Source organism: Lathamus discolor, chromosome 12 (genome assembly GCF_037157495.1).
Source record: "Lathamus discolor isolate bLatDis1 chromosome 12, bLatDis1.hap1, whole genome shotgun sequence".
Lineage (NCBI taxonomy): Eukaryota > Metazoa > Chordata > Aves > Psittaciformes > Psittacidae > Lathamus > Lathamus discolor.
In genome coordinates this window covers 6899712-6914538 of record NC_088895.1, presented here as the reverse complement: position 1 = coordinate 6914538, position 14827 = coordinate 6899712, and the positions used below count along the sequence as shown (strand labels likewise).

General features: G+C 42.2%; 1 protein-coding gene across 18 annotated transcripts in view; it reads left to right on the top strand.

The window, feature by feature from the left end:
• The window catches only part of ARVCF (ARVCF delta catenin family member), a 283342-nt gene extending 270769 nt beyond the window's left edge, over nucleotides 1-12573 (top strand). For 15 of the 18 annotated variants that reach the window (XM_065692205.1, XM_065692208.1, XM_065692213.1 and 12 more), the window contains 3 exons: nucleotides 4330-4421; nucleotides 5815-5928; nucleotides 7351-12573. In XM_065692205.1, the coding sequence (XP_065548277.1) occupies nucleotides 4330-4421; nucleotides 5815-5916 (194 nt within the window). In that variant the 3' untranslated portion in view covers nucleotides 5917-5928; nucleotides 7351-12573. The remainder of the gene's footprint in view (nucleotides 1-4329; nucleotides 4422-5814; nucleotides 5929-7350) is intronic. The other 3 variants (XM_065692200.1, XM_065692201.1, XM_065692202.1) reach the window with 3 other exon arrangements.
• Nucleotides 12574-14827: the final 2254 nt, after the last annotated feature.

Sequence of the window (14827 nt, the reverse complement as noted above, 5' to 3'; positions counted from 1 at the left end):
CACTTACAGGAAAGTTCAGCTATTTCCCTAGGAGATATTATTTCAGATGGATAAAGCTGACATTTAAAAGCAGGACATTACCTTACAAAAGCTTGGTTGTCATCTTCCTCCTCCCCCAGTTTTTTTTTCTCTTAAATACCTGTAGAGCAGACACAGCAATTTCTCTATTACTTTAAGCATATATTGAGATGTGCTGACCTAGGTTTCATTCTAGTCTCTGGCCCTTGAGGTGGCTGGATTACACATCTGGAAGCCTGAGGATTCAGAAGGAAAAAAGAGCTGAAAATTTACTTCAATGTAATGCTTGTGTTTAAATCCATTCTACCTTTGTTTTCTGTAGATAGTGCCAGAAAAAGTTAGTGTGTATGATATTCCTGGTTCCACTTTTCATTTACCTGCATCTAGCCAACCCTGGCTTTTCCTGTAAACAGAGAACAGCCACCTACTGTCACTGAAGTGCTTCGAGATTGATAAGCTCTGTAGTTTAAGACTGGTACAGGTAGGGGTTTTTTTGTTTACCAAGGTAGGTAAAGGGCTTGTGTGGTCTCTTGAGAATTTGCTTTACTTCTTCAGCTGGCAATACTTTTATTTAAATACCTGTATTAATGCCTCCAGACAAAACCATTTGATACCCTGCTATTGTGATGGTAGCTGAAAAAATAGCAAGTTAGAAACAAGCTTGAAAGCTAGGTGTGTTCTGAAGTTAAAATGACAGGTATCTGTTACCTTTTGTATTATTAGAAGAATGAGATGCCACCTGCCATGAATCAACTGTCCATATGAGTTTTGCCTAAGGGAACCCTGAAACATTTGTTCTCACAATGGAAGAAAATAACTTGCAAGAAGATTGCCTGGCAGGATAGCTGTGTGCTCACAAGTGCTGCAGTTTGGGCAGTGCTGGTGGTTTATTGATTCAGTATTAATTGTTGCCTTATGCTTTCAGGAGTTACTGGTACAGCTCTGAGTACAAGATGAAATGCAAATTAACCATGTGTGTGTACAACATCAGGCAGATTCTCTGGGCTGTTCTGTTCTCCCATTGTTTTATCACTATTAGAAGATGAAACCTGTCAAGTTTTCCTGACCACAGCTCTTGAGTGTCTTTTAACTCCAATAGAACTGTAACTTTGTGCTGTTTCAGAGGTCAACTGAGAAGGGACTAAATTATGCAGTGTACTATTATTCCAATTCCTTGGAATTAATAACAACTTCAGGCTCCTCTAAAAGCTGTATGTTTTTTGTCTCATGGGTATACTTACAATACTAGACTGTATTTTCTGATTTTAACTTCATTGTGGTCTTCTGTTCTGGAGGTTTTGTTCTCTTTTTTTCGCTCCTGAAGGATGGAGGCAAACATTGGATTATGAGTTACTGTGGGATGCCCTGGACAGCCTAGTGCAGAGACAGTGCAGGTCTGTCAGACTTTATCAGCTCCCGAGAAGGGGCTTTACACCGAGTAATCTGAAGATCATCAATGTTTATTGTCAGGGTGCTGCCTGAGGGTGGCTGTGACCCTGGGCTGTCTGTAGAAGCAGCAGAACTGTGATCTCCAGACTGTGTGCCAAATCTGAGAGTTCTCTAAAACTGTATCTGTGCTTCAGTTAACCTCCAGTCAGAGAAGAGCATCTGGCAGCTGAAAATTGGACCAGACACACAGTTCAGATGCCACTGTCCTGCATGCCCATCTTCAGGCGTAACTTTTCCTTTCTCCTCCTCCTCCCTTTTGATGGGGCCAGAGGTTTGATCTCTGTAAATTGAGAGCTGTGTCAGGGCACAGATGGACTGACACTGAGCAGGCATTCAGTCTTGTAATTCGTGATGACATAAAAATGTTGCTGCAGAGTGAAAGGGAGATAGTCAGTGAAACAATACAGAAGACAACAAGCAGAAAGTTGAGAGAGAGGAATAAACAAGCCAAGAATGGGATGTGCCTCTATTGACCAGTATAACTTTTGTTTGTGCATTCAGTTGTATTAACTCAGAATAATGCTCTAAGGTATCATTTATGCAACTGAAACAGAGTTAATTCTGATCACTTCTTAGAATGAATCCGAAACATAGGAGAAGTAGTATTGTCTAATTTCTTTGGAGAGCTGTGGTCCTTGGAGCACTCAAGTATTATTTCTCTGATGCAGCCTCCTTGAAGATATTTGTCATTTTATTAGGTCAGATCATGAACTTGCCATCTCCACTGCCGCTTATCTTGACAGAGTCACATCACAGTGTGTGGGGTTTAGAAACACATAATCTATTAGTGCTGATGTGTGTGGCACTGTTGGCATGCAGACCACACAACAGTGGGCTGACAGTGTGAATTGTGAAATATCTTGGAACTTAGATATGAAGAGCAAAGTTTTTGACCAGTCTTTGTTGATAGAGTACTGTCACTGTGCTTGATCTTCCTGTTGCTGCTGTCCTACCTAAGCATGGGGGGGTTAAATTTTTTAGTGGTATTAAAGATCTGTTTTGCTTTTAATTTTTTTTTTGTGATTACAATTCTAACTTCTGACCTTGCTCCCTGGGAAGCATCGCAACTGCCAGACCTCACTTAGTAGCTGTTTCATTCTGGGGGTAGGTTAAAGGTTTCCTTTGTATCATGGCAATTCATTTAAATTGCTTGTGGGTCTCCCACGATGATGGCTCTACAGAAAGGCAAAGTTACCCATTACATCATTGGGAGTATAGTTAACACTAGATTGTCAAAAGCTACCATTCAGTTATGGTAAACTTGATTTCTCTGGGGAATCAGCATGTTTCCATCATTTAGATACATATTTGTGTGAACTAGTTCCTCATAAATAAATGGTGAATCTGGGAGATTAGGGTATGACTTACCAGGAGTATTCATGTCTGTCATTTGAAGGAGAATTAATGGTCATGCATTCCTCTGCAACTGCTGGCTGGGTAGCTGGCTTCAGCTGTGGCAGCCTTTGGGTTTTCTCTTTTTTGTTTGAAAGGAATAGCCAAGAATGTTAGGCATCTTCATTGTCAACAAGTAATTATTAGTAAAGCTCTATGTAGCAATTATTTTCATGCTTTAAGATCTCTGTACTAGATGTGTAACTCTAAAATATTTCAGTTATTTTTAGGCAGTGCAGTTAAATAATCTGTTACTATCCATACATACATGAGTAGATGCTACTTCAGGTGCTTGCTGCAGGTCTGTGTGCACTTGGATTCATGAGGTGCCTAGGAAAACTACAGCCCCTTTTAAAATTAACCTGGCTGTAGCCAGCATAAGCATCATTTAGGTAGGGCCCTGCTCTCTGGCTGCGTTTGGTCCCAGCTGGTCTTGGCTGTGTGTATCATGTGCAAAGAGTGCCTCTGCCATGGAAAACCCACAAAAAACATCACTTTTTCTTAATGACCTGTTGTAGGCAAGAAATAAACCGAGAGGAGCATTTTGAGTTTATGCAAAACCTTTTTGTGGTATTCTAAGAACCTAGTTTGTCAGGACACGAAAATATTAATGATCCCTCAGTTATATAGGGGAAGACAAAAGCCTACAGGGAGCTACAAATTTGAGTGTCATTTACTCCGGATTACAAAGCTGTCAAAGGAGAGCTCAAGAGGATCTGTTTGTCACTGGTAATAAGGGAAATGTGGTGCATCAGGAAAATAAAGATCTGCATTGGCTGACAATTATTCAAAACAAAGGTTCTGAAATAATTAGAGCCATTACTTTATAAAACCCTCTCACACTTTTCTTCTCTGTGTTCCTCACGCTTTCAGATTATTTCTTAGTTGTCAGCAGAAAAATCACCAACAGGTGCCACTTTGCAATGAAAGACAGTCCAAGCACAGCAGGGTTTGCATCAAGATTTCTTCCAACTCAACAGGCCCTTTTTCTCAGGGCTCTGAAGGGGACTCTTCTAAATCATTGTCATGTCCTGCTAGTAGTGGTCAGGCTCAGGAAGAGTGGGAACATGCTGCAGAGCATTCAGAGAGTGAGCACAGCCAGTTAATCAGGCTGCTAAGCAAGGAGCACAAGATTTGGGCTGAATTTGGAGCTCATTAGCCACAGGGCATAGAGATGACAACTTGCTGCTTTCCTTGGGCACACTAAAAAGTGCAGCAGGCTGGGATGAAAACAAGGCTGCTTGCTTACGAATGTCAGCATCTGTCAGTGCTGTAAAAAAAGGGCTTTTCTGGTTTGTTTGTGGCTGGTAAAAATTCAGTTTCAGAGCTGGAGCTCGTGAAAAGCAGGCTGCCAGCATCTTAGGGTCGTGATGGTTTATTTTCCTGCTTCTTTGCTGAAGAGTTCTGCTTGCATCAGCTATGTTTCTGTTCTTATTTGTGCTTCATGCCTGTCGTGTTATTTCTCCTCAGATGGGTACTCCACCATCGATCACCGGGACAAGGAGCGCAAATATAAGACCAGTGATAACACAGGAGATGCCTCGGAGAAAGAACCTTTAAAAGTGAGCTTCCTCTTACTGCTGAACGCTAGTTAGTGTCTGTAAGAGAAAGGAAGCCTGGTGTCCTCAGCAAGAAATAAAGGGTAGTTACTCACCAGGGGGCTGTAAAGGGGCTTTGGAGTTTGTTTTGTACCTCAACACTTGGCTAACTAGAAACAAAACCAAACTGCTGCTTTCCAACGTGGGAGCAAATGCAGGCAGTCACTGTATTCTTGTAAATGGATGAGGTTGTAAAAATAGAAAGTGTTTGTTCTGTCACCCTTGTCCAGACAGCATTCCCTACTCCTAAAGTGTGTAACTGTGCTCAGACTTTGTTCCGAGAATAGTCACTTCGCATTGTCACACTGCTTCATTGTTTTCACCAAGGGAAGTAGGTGTGATCTTGGGTGTCTGTGTGTACGGCAATGTGGTGAACAGTAGTCTTTTCTTCAACACTCATTCACAGTCCTGATGGGCACGGGCAAAGGAGATGGAGAGGGACATGCATAGCCATGTGTGGCCTTCTAAAACAAACTTGGGCAACTTTCTAATTAAAAGAATCTTACTTCACAAAGCTTTGTCCTGTGGGTTGTGTGCAATTGTGGCTTAGTAGGCTCTGTGTAATTTCTGTTGCATTGCTGTAGCTTTCCAGTAGACCTTTTAAAGAGAGTTTATTAATGCCGTGGCCATCAGTTCTCCCTGGCCTCAAAACAAGCTTCTGTTTTCCTCTGAGGAACTTATTTCAAGGAGAAAGGGGAGGATTCGTTGAAAACAAGAGTCAGTAGTAGGAAACACTATTGTTAGTCTGTAGGAGGCTGTCCTTAATAACCTTCAGCATGTTGCTGATAAGATCAGAAAATCCAAGTGATTCATGTTGAGTGAAAGCAAACTTCAGTAAATTGAAAGGAAAGCTCACTGTTATTAGGGACAAGGGAAGTAAAGATGTGATTTGGAGAAAAATATTTCTATAGATAATGAACTACGAAGGTGTCCTGCTGCATCAGTCTGCCTGTATTAACTTGCCTGGTTGTAAGGCTAGAGAGTAACCTGAATTCACCCTGTGGACACACCAAAGGTATGGGCTGCCATGCTGTCAACTGGGTAGAACTGAGTAGCTGCTACTCATCCTTTTCCCTGTGCTGTGGAACAGAAATGTGTGGGGTCCTCTGGCTTGTGAGCTGTTGGATAACTGTGGCACTGAGGCTCAAGAGAGGCCAAGAACTGTGGATACCGATAGCAGGGAGGTGCAGCCTTTTGACTGTTGCAGGTGCTTTTGTCAGTATTGTGCCTTTGCTGATCTTGTTTCTTCCTTTACCACTAATTTTCCCTTGTGCTTCTTTACAAGCTGACATGTTTGGTGGTTTTGTTTTGATTAATCCGCTCTGTTTTGCCTTTAACTCCTCACCCTGTGCTGCAGAATGACACAAATAGGAAAAACATTAACAGGAGTAACAGGGCTTCGGTGAATCTGGTGGATGCCCGTGACATTAAACCCCAGCCTGTTGACTCCTGGGTCTAATTTGCATGCATGGTAGGTCCTTTTAATGGTAATTGGTGCTAGTGATTAACTTGTCTCGTGCATGATCTGTATCGCTATGGAAGCTCAAGGCTAACTGCTAACTGGGTCCTTTCAGACAATTGAAAATGCAGTTAAAAAAAGCGGTGTTTGTATTATTCAGTGTATCTTTAATGAAATGCAATCAAACACCAGTGTTTGATTAAAAAATCACCTGTCAAATAACCAGGCAGAAAATTAATATTGTGAATGATAGGTTGTCAGCTGAAATGTGAAAGATTTCTGCTGTTAGGCCAAGGGAATGAATTTTTTAATACTGTGTTCTGCTTCCAACCATGTTTTTTCCCTCTATGCTCATTATAAGGATTAGCCTGACACTCAAGGAAAAGCATATCCTTGACTATTTATGGATGTCCCCCGAGGTTCCCATGAATTGCACAGCCCTGCACAACTGCAGGAAAGCTGCTGGCTCTACACAAGTTACTTCGCAAGGAGAGATGATTTTGATCACACAGTAAACAATGACCCACAACTCCCATTTCTCAATTCTGTATTTTATTTTTCTTGTCACTAAAGAAAGGTGCCTTTTTGTTGCTTTCTTGTTCTCTGCCTTTGGCACGTGCCAAGTTCCTCAGTATTGTCCCTGGCCTTTCTTCACTCCTGCCACTGCTAATCTGTCTCCTGCTGTCTTGCTAGACAGCCCTCTACCCCGGTTATACCTTCTGGCACTCCATCAGATGTGATGCTATGCTTGGAACAGCAGGTTTTGTGCCCCTGGCTATGGCTGAAGGAAAATCTTAGTGACTGTCAGGAAGGCACTGGGCAGGTTTCCCATCAGAGTAGACAATAGGCCCTTAAAGGTCCAAATTCCAAAACGTGGAGTATCATCCACCCCTGTAAATTTTACATGGAAGTCATTTGTATTAGTGGGAGAAAAAACTCCTGTGGTTTTGGGTCATGGTGGTGGATTTTCCACACACACGCGCGCACACACACACACACACACACCCCCTTTCTTCTAAGAGTCTAGTGTAATTGTGAAGTGTTTACAGATGGTTTCTGCTCTGGGTTGGAAGCACCTGCCCGGAGCAGTCTTTCAGCATTGCCAGATACTCTTACATAGCCATGGAGCAGACCTGGCACTGTTGGCTTCCCATAGCTAGTCAGTACTGCATAGGCAGCCTGGTTGGCTCAGCCAAAGAGCTGCAATAAGTGTGTGTGAGTAGTGCCTGTGTACTTCACTCCTGCACTCCTCCTCTGAGCATTGAAGGCTTACAGGTGGGGTACAGACTCTGTGCTCATTTTTTTCACAGTCATACCCTTTAAGGAGCCCATGTACTGGGGGTAGGTTGGCATTTCCAGTTGCTGTCATACCTCAGGAGATCACCAAGGACATGTTACTTGCTGGTATTAATCAGTTTTGACTTTATTTTGCAGGGCTAAAGTCCAACCATGTTTTTTTTTAATTGAGGGGGAGAAACAAACATTGAATTGACACAGAGGATCTCATCAGTCACCACTGCCATTCAGATCTGGAGGGCGCTGCATCACTGACCAGGCTGCAGGTTCTGGGAGGATGCGGGGAGAAAACACAATGACTTGACAACATTGCCAACCCCGGAGCACCATGCCTTACAGCGAGACAATTTGCTTTTTAACTCAGTTACATTCCCACCCGAAATAGCCACCACCTCCCCCTCCCTCCCACTCCTGCAAGACAAAAGCAAAGAAGAAAAAAGAATCCAAGCTTCCATCTCGTGGGCTGCGTTCTTAGGTGACTCTTAGTGTGGATGGTGCCAAGTATGAGAAGTGAAGGTCATGTGGCACCAAAGAAGACAGCTTCTCAAGTGAAGGAGAGACTGAAATAATATCGTAGGTGTAGCCATGAAGATAATAGCACTTTTCTGGTTTGGGGGTCATTGTTTTGGTTTTTGTTTTGGGGGATTTCTTTTGAACTGTGAAGCTAACATTTTTAAAAGCTTTTGAAAAATGTTTAGGTTTCCTGTTACTGTTTCCACAGAAAGTGCAGGAATGTTGAGTGGGTTTATTGGATTTCAATAAAGGGAGAAAATGCAGAACAAAACTATTAAACGCTGGTCAGATGAACTGGAGAGTGGACGGCAAAACTGATGCAAGCTGTATAATCTGCTTTTAGAGTAAGCTATATCATTCACAGTGCTATATTATGATTATAATCTGGTGTACAGTACTTCTGCCTTTTGAATTCTGTAATGGCTCTGTTTTTATTTCCACATATTGAAAAGCAGTTTATTGAAGGTTTCGGTGTCCCTGGTTCAGAAATCTCTGCTGAGAATGGAGTTGGCTGGCTTTTTATTTTCATGTTCTCAAAGGTTGCAGTAAGGAGCTTTTACATTTTAAATGTACCAGTATTGCATTGATGATGATTAACAATTTCTTTTGCCATAGCTGTTAACACAGTGGAAGGAAATAGGAGTTTTTTTGTAGGGTGTCTCATTTTGAACACACTATAAATTTTAGATGGATCTGTCACTTATATTTGATAGTAAATTTGTCACTGTTGGATCCATGATTGCTGTGGGCTGTAGATCCTGATGAAGAATTGCCACAAAGGGAACTGGTTTGGCAGTTTTTTATATCATCATTATTTCTGTGTCCCTTTGGTTTTGTTTTGACATTTTATGTTTCATTTGGTGTGAAAACCACCCATGTGCAATGGCTCTCCTAAAAGATGCCAAGGCCTGCTTTGTGTGAGAGGGAATTTTTTCCTTATGAGAACATATTCTGCATGTATGGTACCTGGTAACACCGTGAACTAAATGACTTCAGATCACTGATTTTCTCCAGGCATTGGTCAAGGGAGGGCAGCAGATGAGAATAGGAAGCAAATGTCTCACTAAAGGCATTAGAAGACTTTTGCTGATTTTATTTGGTTGTGACTGTTCTGTGATTGCCACATTTAGTTTTAAACAAGCTCCTAAAAAACGGTGTGACTGGAAAGCACAGTTTTGAATCTGGCAAACATCACTTGCGGTTTTCAGTGCCTGCCGTTTCCTTTGTAATTAAAAAGGGGAAATACCCAACAACCTCATCTCCCCCCAGATATACTGTAATAGTAAACACCTAAAATTTTTGTAAAAAAAAATTTAAAAACTAAAAAAAAAGGCAAGTACCGAGAGCTTTGTATCTTCTTGAGTATATTAAAATTTGACATGAATACTTATATATAAATAAATAAATCTATATATCTATATATATATATTGTTGTGCAGAGGATAGGTTAACAAAACCATGTAAAGTAGTTTGCAGGAGAGGGAAGCATATGTTGATTCAGGGAAAAAGACTGATGCCAGAAGCTGTCAGTGATTTGGATGACGTGTGTGCTCCTTCACACCCTCCCTTTTGGACCCTCATCTTCCAGGTACGTTGCAGTGGTCACTTCTGAATCCTGGGAAGGTGAAGTTGCTTGGAGCAAATTAAGGTAGCAAAGATTTGGTTTTTTCAGCTGCATGAGAGTCCTATTGGGCCAAAGATGCTCAGCAGATCAAGGGAAGCAAAGAGATACGTCTGTGATGATCTGTGTCGGGGCAGTGTCTCTATGTGTAGACATGAAGTGTGGCAGTGAAACCAGATAAGTAGTCTGACTGTATATTATATCAATGGTGCTCTTTTCATACTTGTTCTGCCAATACGCGGAGACCCTTTTAACCAAGCTACACAGAAGAGTTTTATATCACTTTTGGTTATGTACTTGGTGTATTCTTTTTGTATATGAAAGGATTTTTTTAAAAACGTTCAGTAATTAGCAATGGAACCTGCTTTGTAGCTGACTAGAACAGTGTAAGAGAAGGGCCGTGTTGTCAGTCTGTCCCTGATCTACTTCAAACCATATATTTACCAAAGGAGTCTGAGCAAAAGTTCACTTAAAATAAAGACCTGACTGCTGAAAGGAGTCTCTGCTAAGACTTTGTGATTTAGTTATTGTACAGATACTTCAGTGCCAGCAAGAGGTTAACAGAGAAAATTGCAGGAAAGGGAAAGTGAAGTGACTGGGGCCAATTATGTCCATGACCTCCTATCCCAGATACCACATGGCTCTCAGTGGGGCACTCAAAATCTGGATTGGAATCTGTCATTAGTGGGCTGAAAACACTGAGGAGTATTTGAGAGGCAAATTCAGACCCTATCTTGCCCCCAGAAATCCATTCTATATTTACATCGCATCCTGTGACAGGCAAAGCTCCCTGTCAGGTTAGATGGGCTGCCCAGGGTCATTGTTCTGTGTTTTCCTGGGGGTGAGTGTTCATGGCAGCCAGCGTGGTTGTGAGCTGAAAACATGGCTTGTTGTTGCAGAAAAGCAAAGGATGTAGGAAGTCAAATACCAAGTGTGTGGGCCAAGACTTCCCCTGGGAATCACACATCTTACCCCCATCCTTCCCATGCCTTACAACAACAGCTAATTGCTCAGTATGTAGCAATAACCCATCATTTACATTACGTTACTGTGGCTTTTTTTCTTCTCAACAAACTGTTGTTTGGATGTTGAGGAAGGAAACTGGACTGGGGGCTGATTTGCATGTGACACTATCACCTTCTCTTACCAGCCCACCAGCTGAAGTCCAGAGCAAGATACTTTGAAGCAGGGCTGGTGATTTAATGTCCTTGATTTAATGCCACAAGCTCAGTGGTGGGATGTGTGCCCACCCCTGCCCTTAACCTCTCCCCTTGTTGGTGCAAGTGTTTGACTGTTTGAGCTGGGATGTTCTGGGATGTGGGTGGATGAACCTGTAATTGTTGTATTTTGGCAGTAGGGACTGTATGTAAAGAAGGGAAAGTGGCAGTGTGTGTGACTAAAGCTGCAGTAGGGTCTAGAGTATCCTGCTAAAAGGCAGGCAGTGCTTTTTAGGACTCAGGTATGTGACCTCCTCTTTTCCTGTTGGATCCACTGTGAAAACTGGAGGGAACCTGCCTGCAAATGGCTGGGAAAGAAGAGATTTCTACCTGCAGAAATTCTAGTGGGAGGGATGGTTGTGAAAGGAAGCAGTGGTGTTGAAAGCCTCCTGCTAAAGAGGAGGAGGATATTTGATGGCCCAGTTGAGGGCTGAGGTAACGCAGGGGAGAGGGAAACTCCTGATGGTGTGCAATTACTGCAGAACTTTCTTCTGGGGAAGGTTTGCACATCTCCCAGCATCCTCACTGAGCTGTGGGGGTTTAAAAAAACCCAGTGTGTCTCAAGATTCCCCTGGAGAAGCATCAAGTTAGCTTGTGGAGTGCGTGAGCAATTGTACTTGTGCTTACAGCTTCCCAGGTTGGTCGGTCTGTCTGCAGAACCCAAGGAGAAGAGAGGAAAGGCAAGGCTTAAGGACATTTTGTTTCTGTCGTGGAGTTAAGTAGCAATTTAGCCATCAATGTAACCTGACAACTCAAGATGTGTTGCCAGCTTGAAATGCTCCCCAGAGAACAGCTTGGGCAGCTACAGGTCCTGATCTTCAGTGTCTTCTGGGCAAAATACCTGCCTATGCTAGTTCTACCCTTGTGCACTCAGACATACCGATTCTGAATGCATTTGTATCAGGAAAGCAAATCTTGTCTCTGTTGCCAAAACATCACAAAAGGGACTGACCTGGGGATTAGGAACTGTGACACATCAGGGGGTGGCATGTTTGTAACAGCAGATTGGTGAGTTCTTGACAGCTCAGAGTACTTTTCACTAGTGCTTTCTAGCATGCAAGCCTTGTGCTAGCAAAGCAGTTTTCACTCCTTGAGCAGTTCCATGAGGTTGAAGGTGGTGAGTTACCATGTTGCTTGCCTTAAAGTTGAGCATGTGGGCTCAGCTGCCTGTGAGCGGTGCACATTAAACCCTGTGAGTACGCAAAGCTGCGGAAGCCAAGTGGGTGCATTAGAGTGGTTAAAGCCTCTGCTGCTGTGTGACTGCCTGCTCAGTGACAACCAGTGTGCCAAAACTTCAGCCAGCAGTTTTGTGCTGGGATGGAGTCGTGCTCTCACAGGTGTTGAAGGTGTTTATGTAGGTGTAGTTCCTTGCAAAATTTCTTTGTTTTGATACCCCTAAAATCTGGTGTTTCCTTATCTTTGACAGAGAAATTCTCTGGTTTATTGGTACAGTAACTAATCTAGTGCATTTAAGGGGAAGCTGTTACAAACCTTTTTTTTTCTGTCTTAAGTTTTACATCAGGGTAGGATGTTCTGAAGTCCAAGGTGAGGAGGAAGCTAGTGCAGATACTACAAGGCCTGCCAATCTGGTTCTTACTGTTCAGAAAAACAAAATAACTAGACTAAGAAGCTTACTGGTAATTAGTAGCTAATGTGTTTGTAACTATCATGTGCCTTAAAATTTTCATGGTAGGAGAATAAAAAAAAAAATCAACAATGTGTTTTCTGTAATACTGCTCAACATTCTCTCTGTAGTTTAGACTGGTGGGATTTTGCATTGTATTTACACTGTACTATAAACTGAAACACTTAGAATGGTTTGATTTTACAAGTATGGAGAGGAAAAATAAAAAAGGTGGATTATGCTTTTCATAGAACAAATGTTACCGTGACAGAATGTATTATTATTATAGGATCTTTCCATAATGCAGACAAGTAGAATGCTTGTTAGAAACCAGGTATGTAGGATAACAATTTGGTGTGTTTTCAATAAACCATGCCTGGAAAGAATACATGTGCCATTGGTTATCTTTTTGTTATGTCAGGTACCTCAAATGTTCTTTGGCTTTGGAACAGCAGATTTCTGTGGCAGGGGATTATTGAACCCTAGTTCAGTTCAGTGTACGCAGTGTTAGTAAAAGGTCAGTGGCAGTGATGGCAATTGGAATACCCTCCAAATGTACTATAGCTGAAAATATTTTGATTCAGTGCCATATGGTGGAGTTGCAGCATGACCCTGAACTGTTGATCGTGGTGGTGGTGTCCTTTTTAATATACACTTGTATTTCTGTGGGAGAGACATCTGCATCACCACTCAAAGGCCTGCATATTTGGGACCACAGGCCTAGCTTGCTTATGGCTTTTTCCTTTGGGGAGTTAGTAACTTTTCCTAATTTGGTCATAAAATCCATGTAACTTCACAAAGATTTCCCATTTCTGAAGTATGTGTAAGTATGCTCATAAATGTAAGAATAACAGAAAATCTTTATTGCATTGATGTGTGCTGTTTGGCTGACATAAGAAATGGTTATTTTGGGAGTGTGCCAAATAATTTACATTTGTTGCTATGTGGGGGATAAAAATCCTGATACTGAGAAGTCAGCCATGTGTTTGAAGTAACAGCTGGTTGCTGACAGATCTTAATTCTTTTTCAGACTGCCTTCCCCTGGCACATTCATCTGTGTTGGTAAGATCATAGGGAGGCTGCACCTAAACACATCACAGTGACCGCCATGCGTACATGAAGCATGGCAAACCCCAGTAAATCTTGCCATGGTGTCTTTCTTACAAGTAGAGTGGAGGTCAGGTTTTCTGTGAGTGGAAAGCTAGTAACAAAATGTGCCATGTGTTCAAATCCTGATTGTACCATCCACAGCACTAACGTAAGGTTCCATTGCTTGCAAACAGCACTTGAAAGGTCGTCTTAGGCTTGCCTTCCTTCTTTATTTCAGATGTCCTGAATGCATCCTCAGCAGTTCTGTAAAATCTCGCCAGGTTCTGTTCTTGCAGCTGCAGGATTTTGTTTCACAAGTACTCTGGTAAGATGGGGGCTTCTGGGCTTAGCATCGTGCTCCTCGGTATTGTAAGTGTTCTGCTGCAATGAGAAATCTGTTTATATCTTTATGGATACACTAATACAGTGATGAAAAACAGATGCTGTAGGTAAGGTACTGAGCTAAAACAAATATGTTATTTCTACAACTGACCTTTTGTAGCTGTCAAAGTGATTTCATTTCCAGCTTGTCACAGGTTGGGCACATGGAAGCAGTGAGTTCTGCAGGTGAAAGGTTAACCTGGTAACAATGGGCAAGAAATATCACAGCCCTCATCTGTTCCAGGTTTCAGCAGTGTCTTGGGGGAATATTCTGTCCTCAGAGGTCTCTTCCCCAGTGTTTTACTGTGAAGGTCTCTGTGCAGCTGAAGCATGGCAATGGCAGAGTCCCATTCTGGTACAAGCTGACAGAAGTGTGTTTTGCAGTGGGAAATTGTTTTATAATGGGATCGTTACCTGTAGAGCCAGAGGCAAAGACTAAAACTTTTACTATGTTTAATGTACATGCATAGCAAATGTAGTTAGCTGGTATTCATAAGATACCTTATAACTAATTCCTAATTGATTGACTACTCAACCAAGTAAGCATGCATCACTGCATTACATGTATTTTGAAAGACAAAACCATGTCCCTCTGAGGTAACAAAGAGGATCTTGCAGAAACCAGGCCTCTCTTTCAGGTGTTGCCTGAGTCATAAAGAGAACCTAGAGAGTAGCTGTCATTTGGAGAACAGATCTGAATTACTAGTATTTGGTGGGATCAACCATTTGTGACAAGTTGCGAGAATTTGCTGAAGGCAAAGGGGTGGTTTAAGGGAGTTCTTTCCATTGGGAGCTTTCCGTCTGCAGTACCCTCTCAGTGGGTGCTCTTCAAACACATGCTTCCAGATGTGCAGTTGCATACCCAATTTGTGAAAGAACAGGCTGTGTCTTCTAATTGCAATAGGCTGATGTTGCAGTAACACTCAGCAGGTTTTTAGAATATATTTGAATTGGAAGATCCAGTGCCCACCTTTTGGTTCTGCCGGAGTTCAAAGCATTACTTTATTCTGAAAAGTAACTCTTCTCCCAGGGAGGTTTCACATTTATGTGTCAGTGACTCCAGATCATATTTGCTCAACTGACCAAAAGCCTTTTTTCTAGTTGTCAGTCATGCAAACTGAGCCAGGCTTTTTCCTTTTCATCCCTTGCCACCAATAATTAAGGGCATTT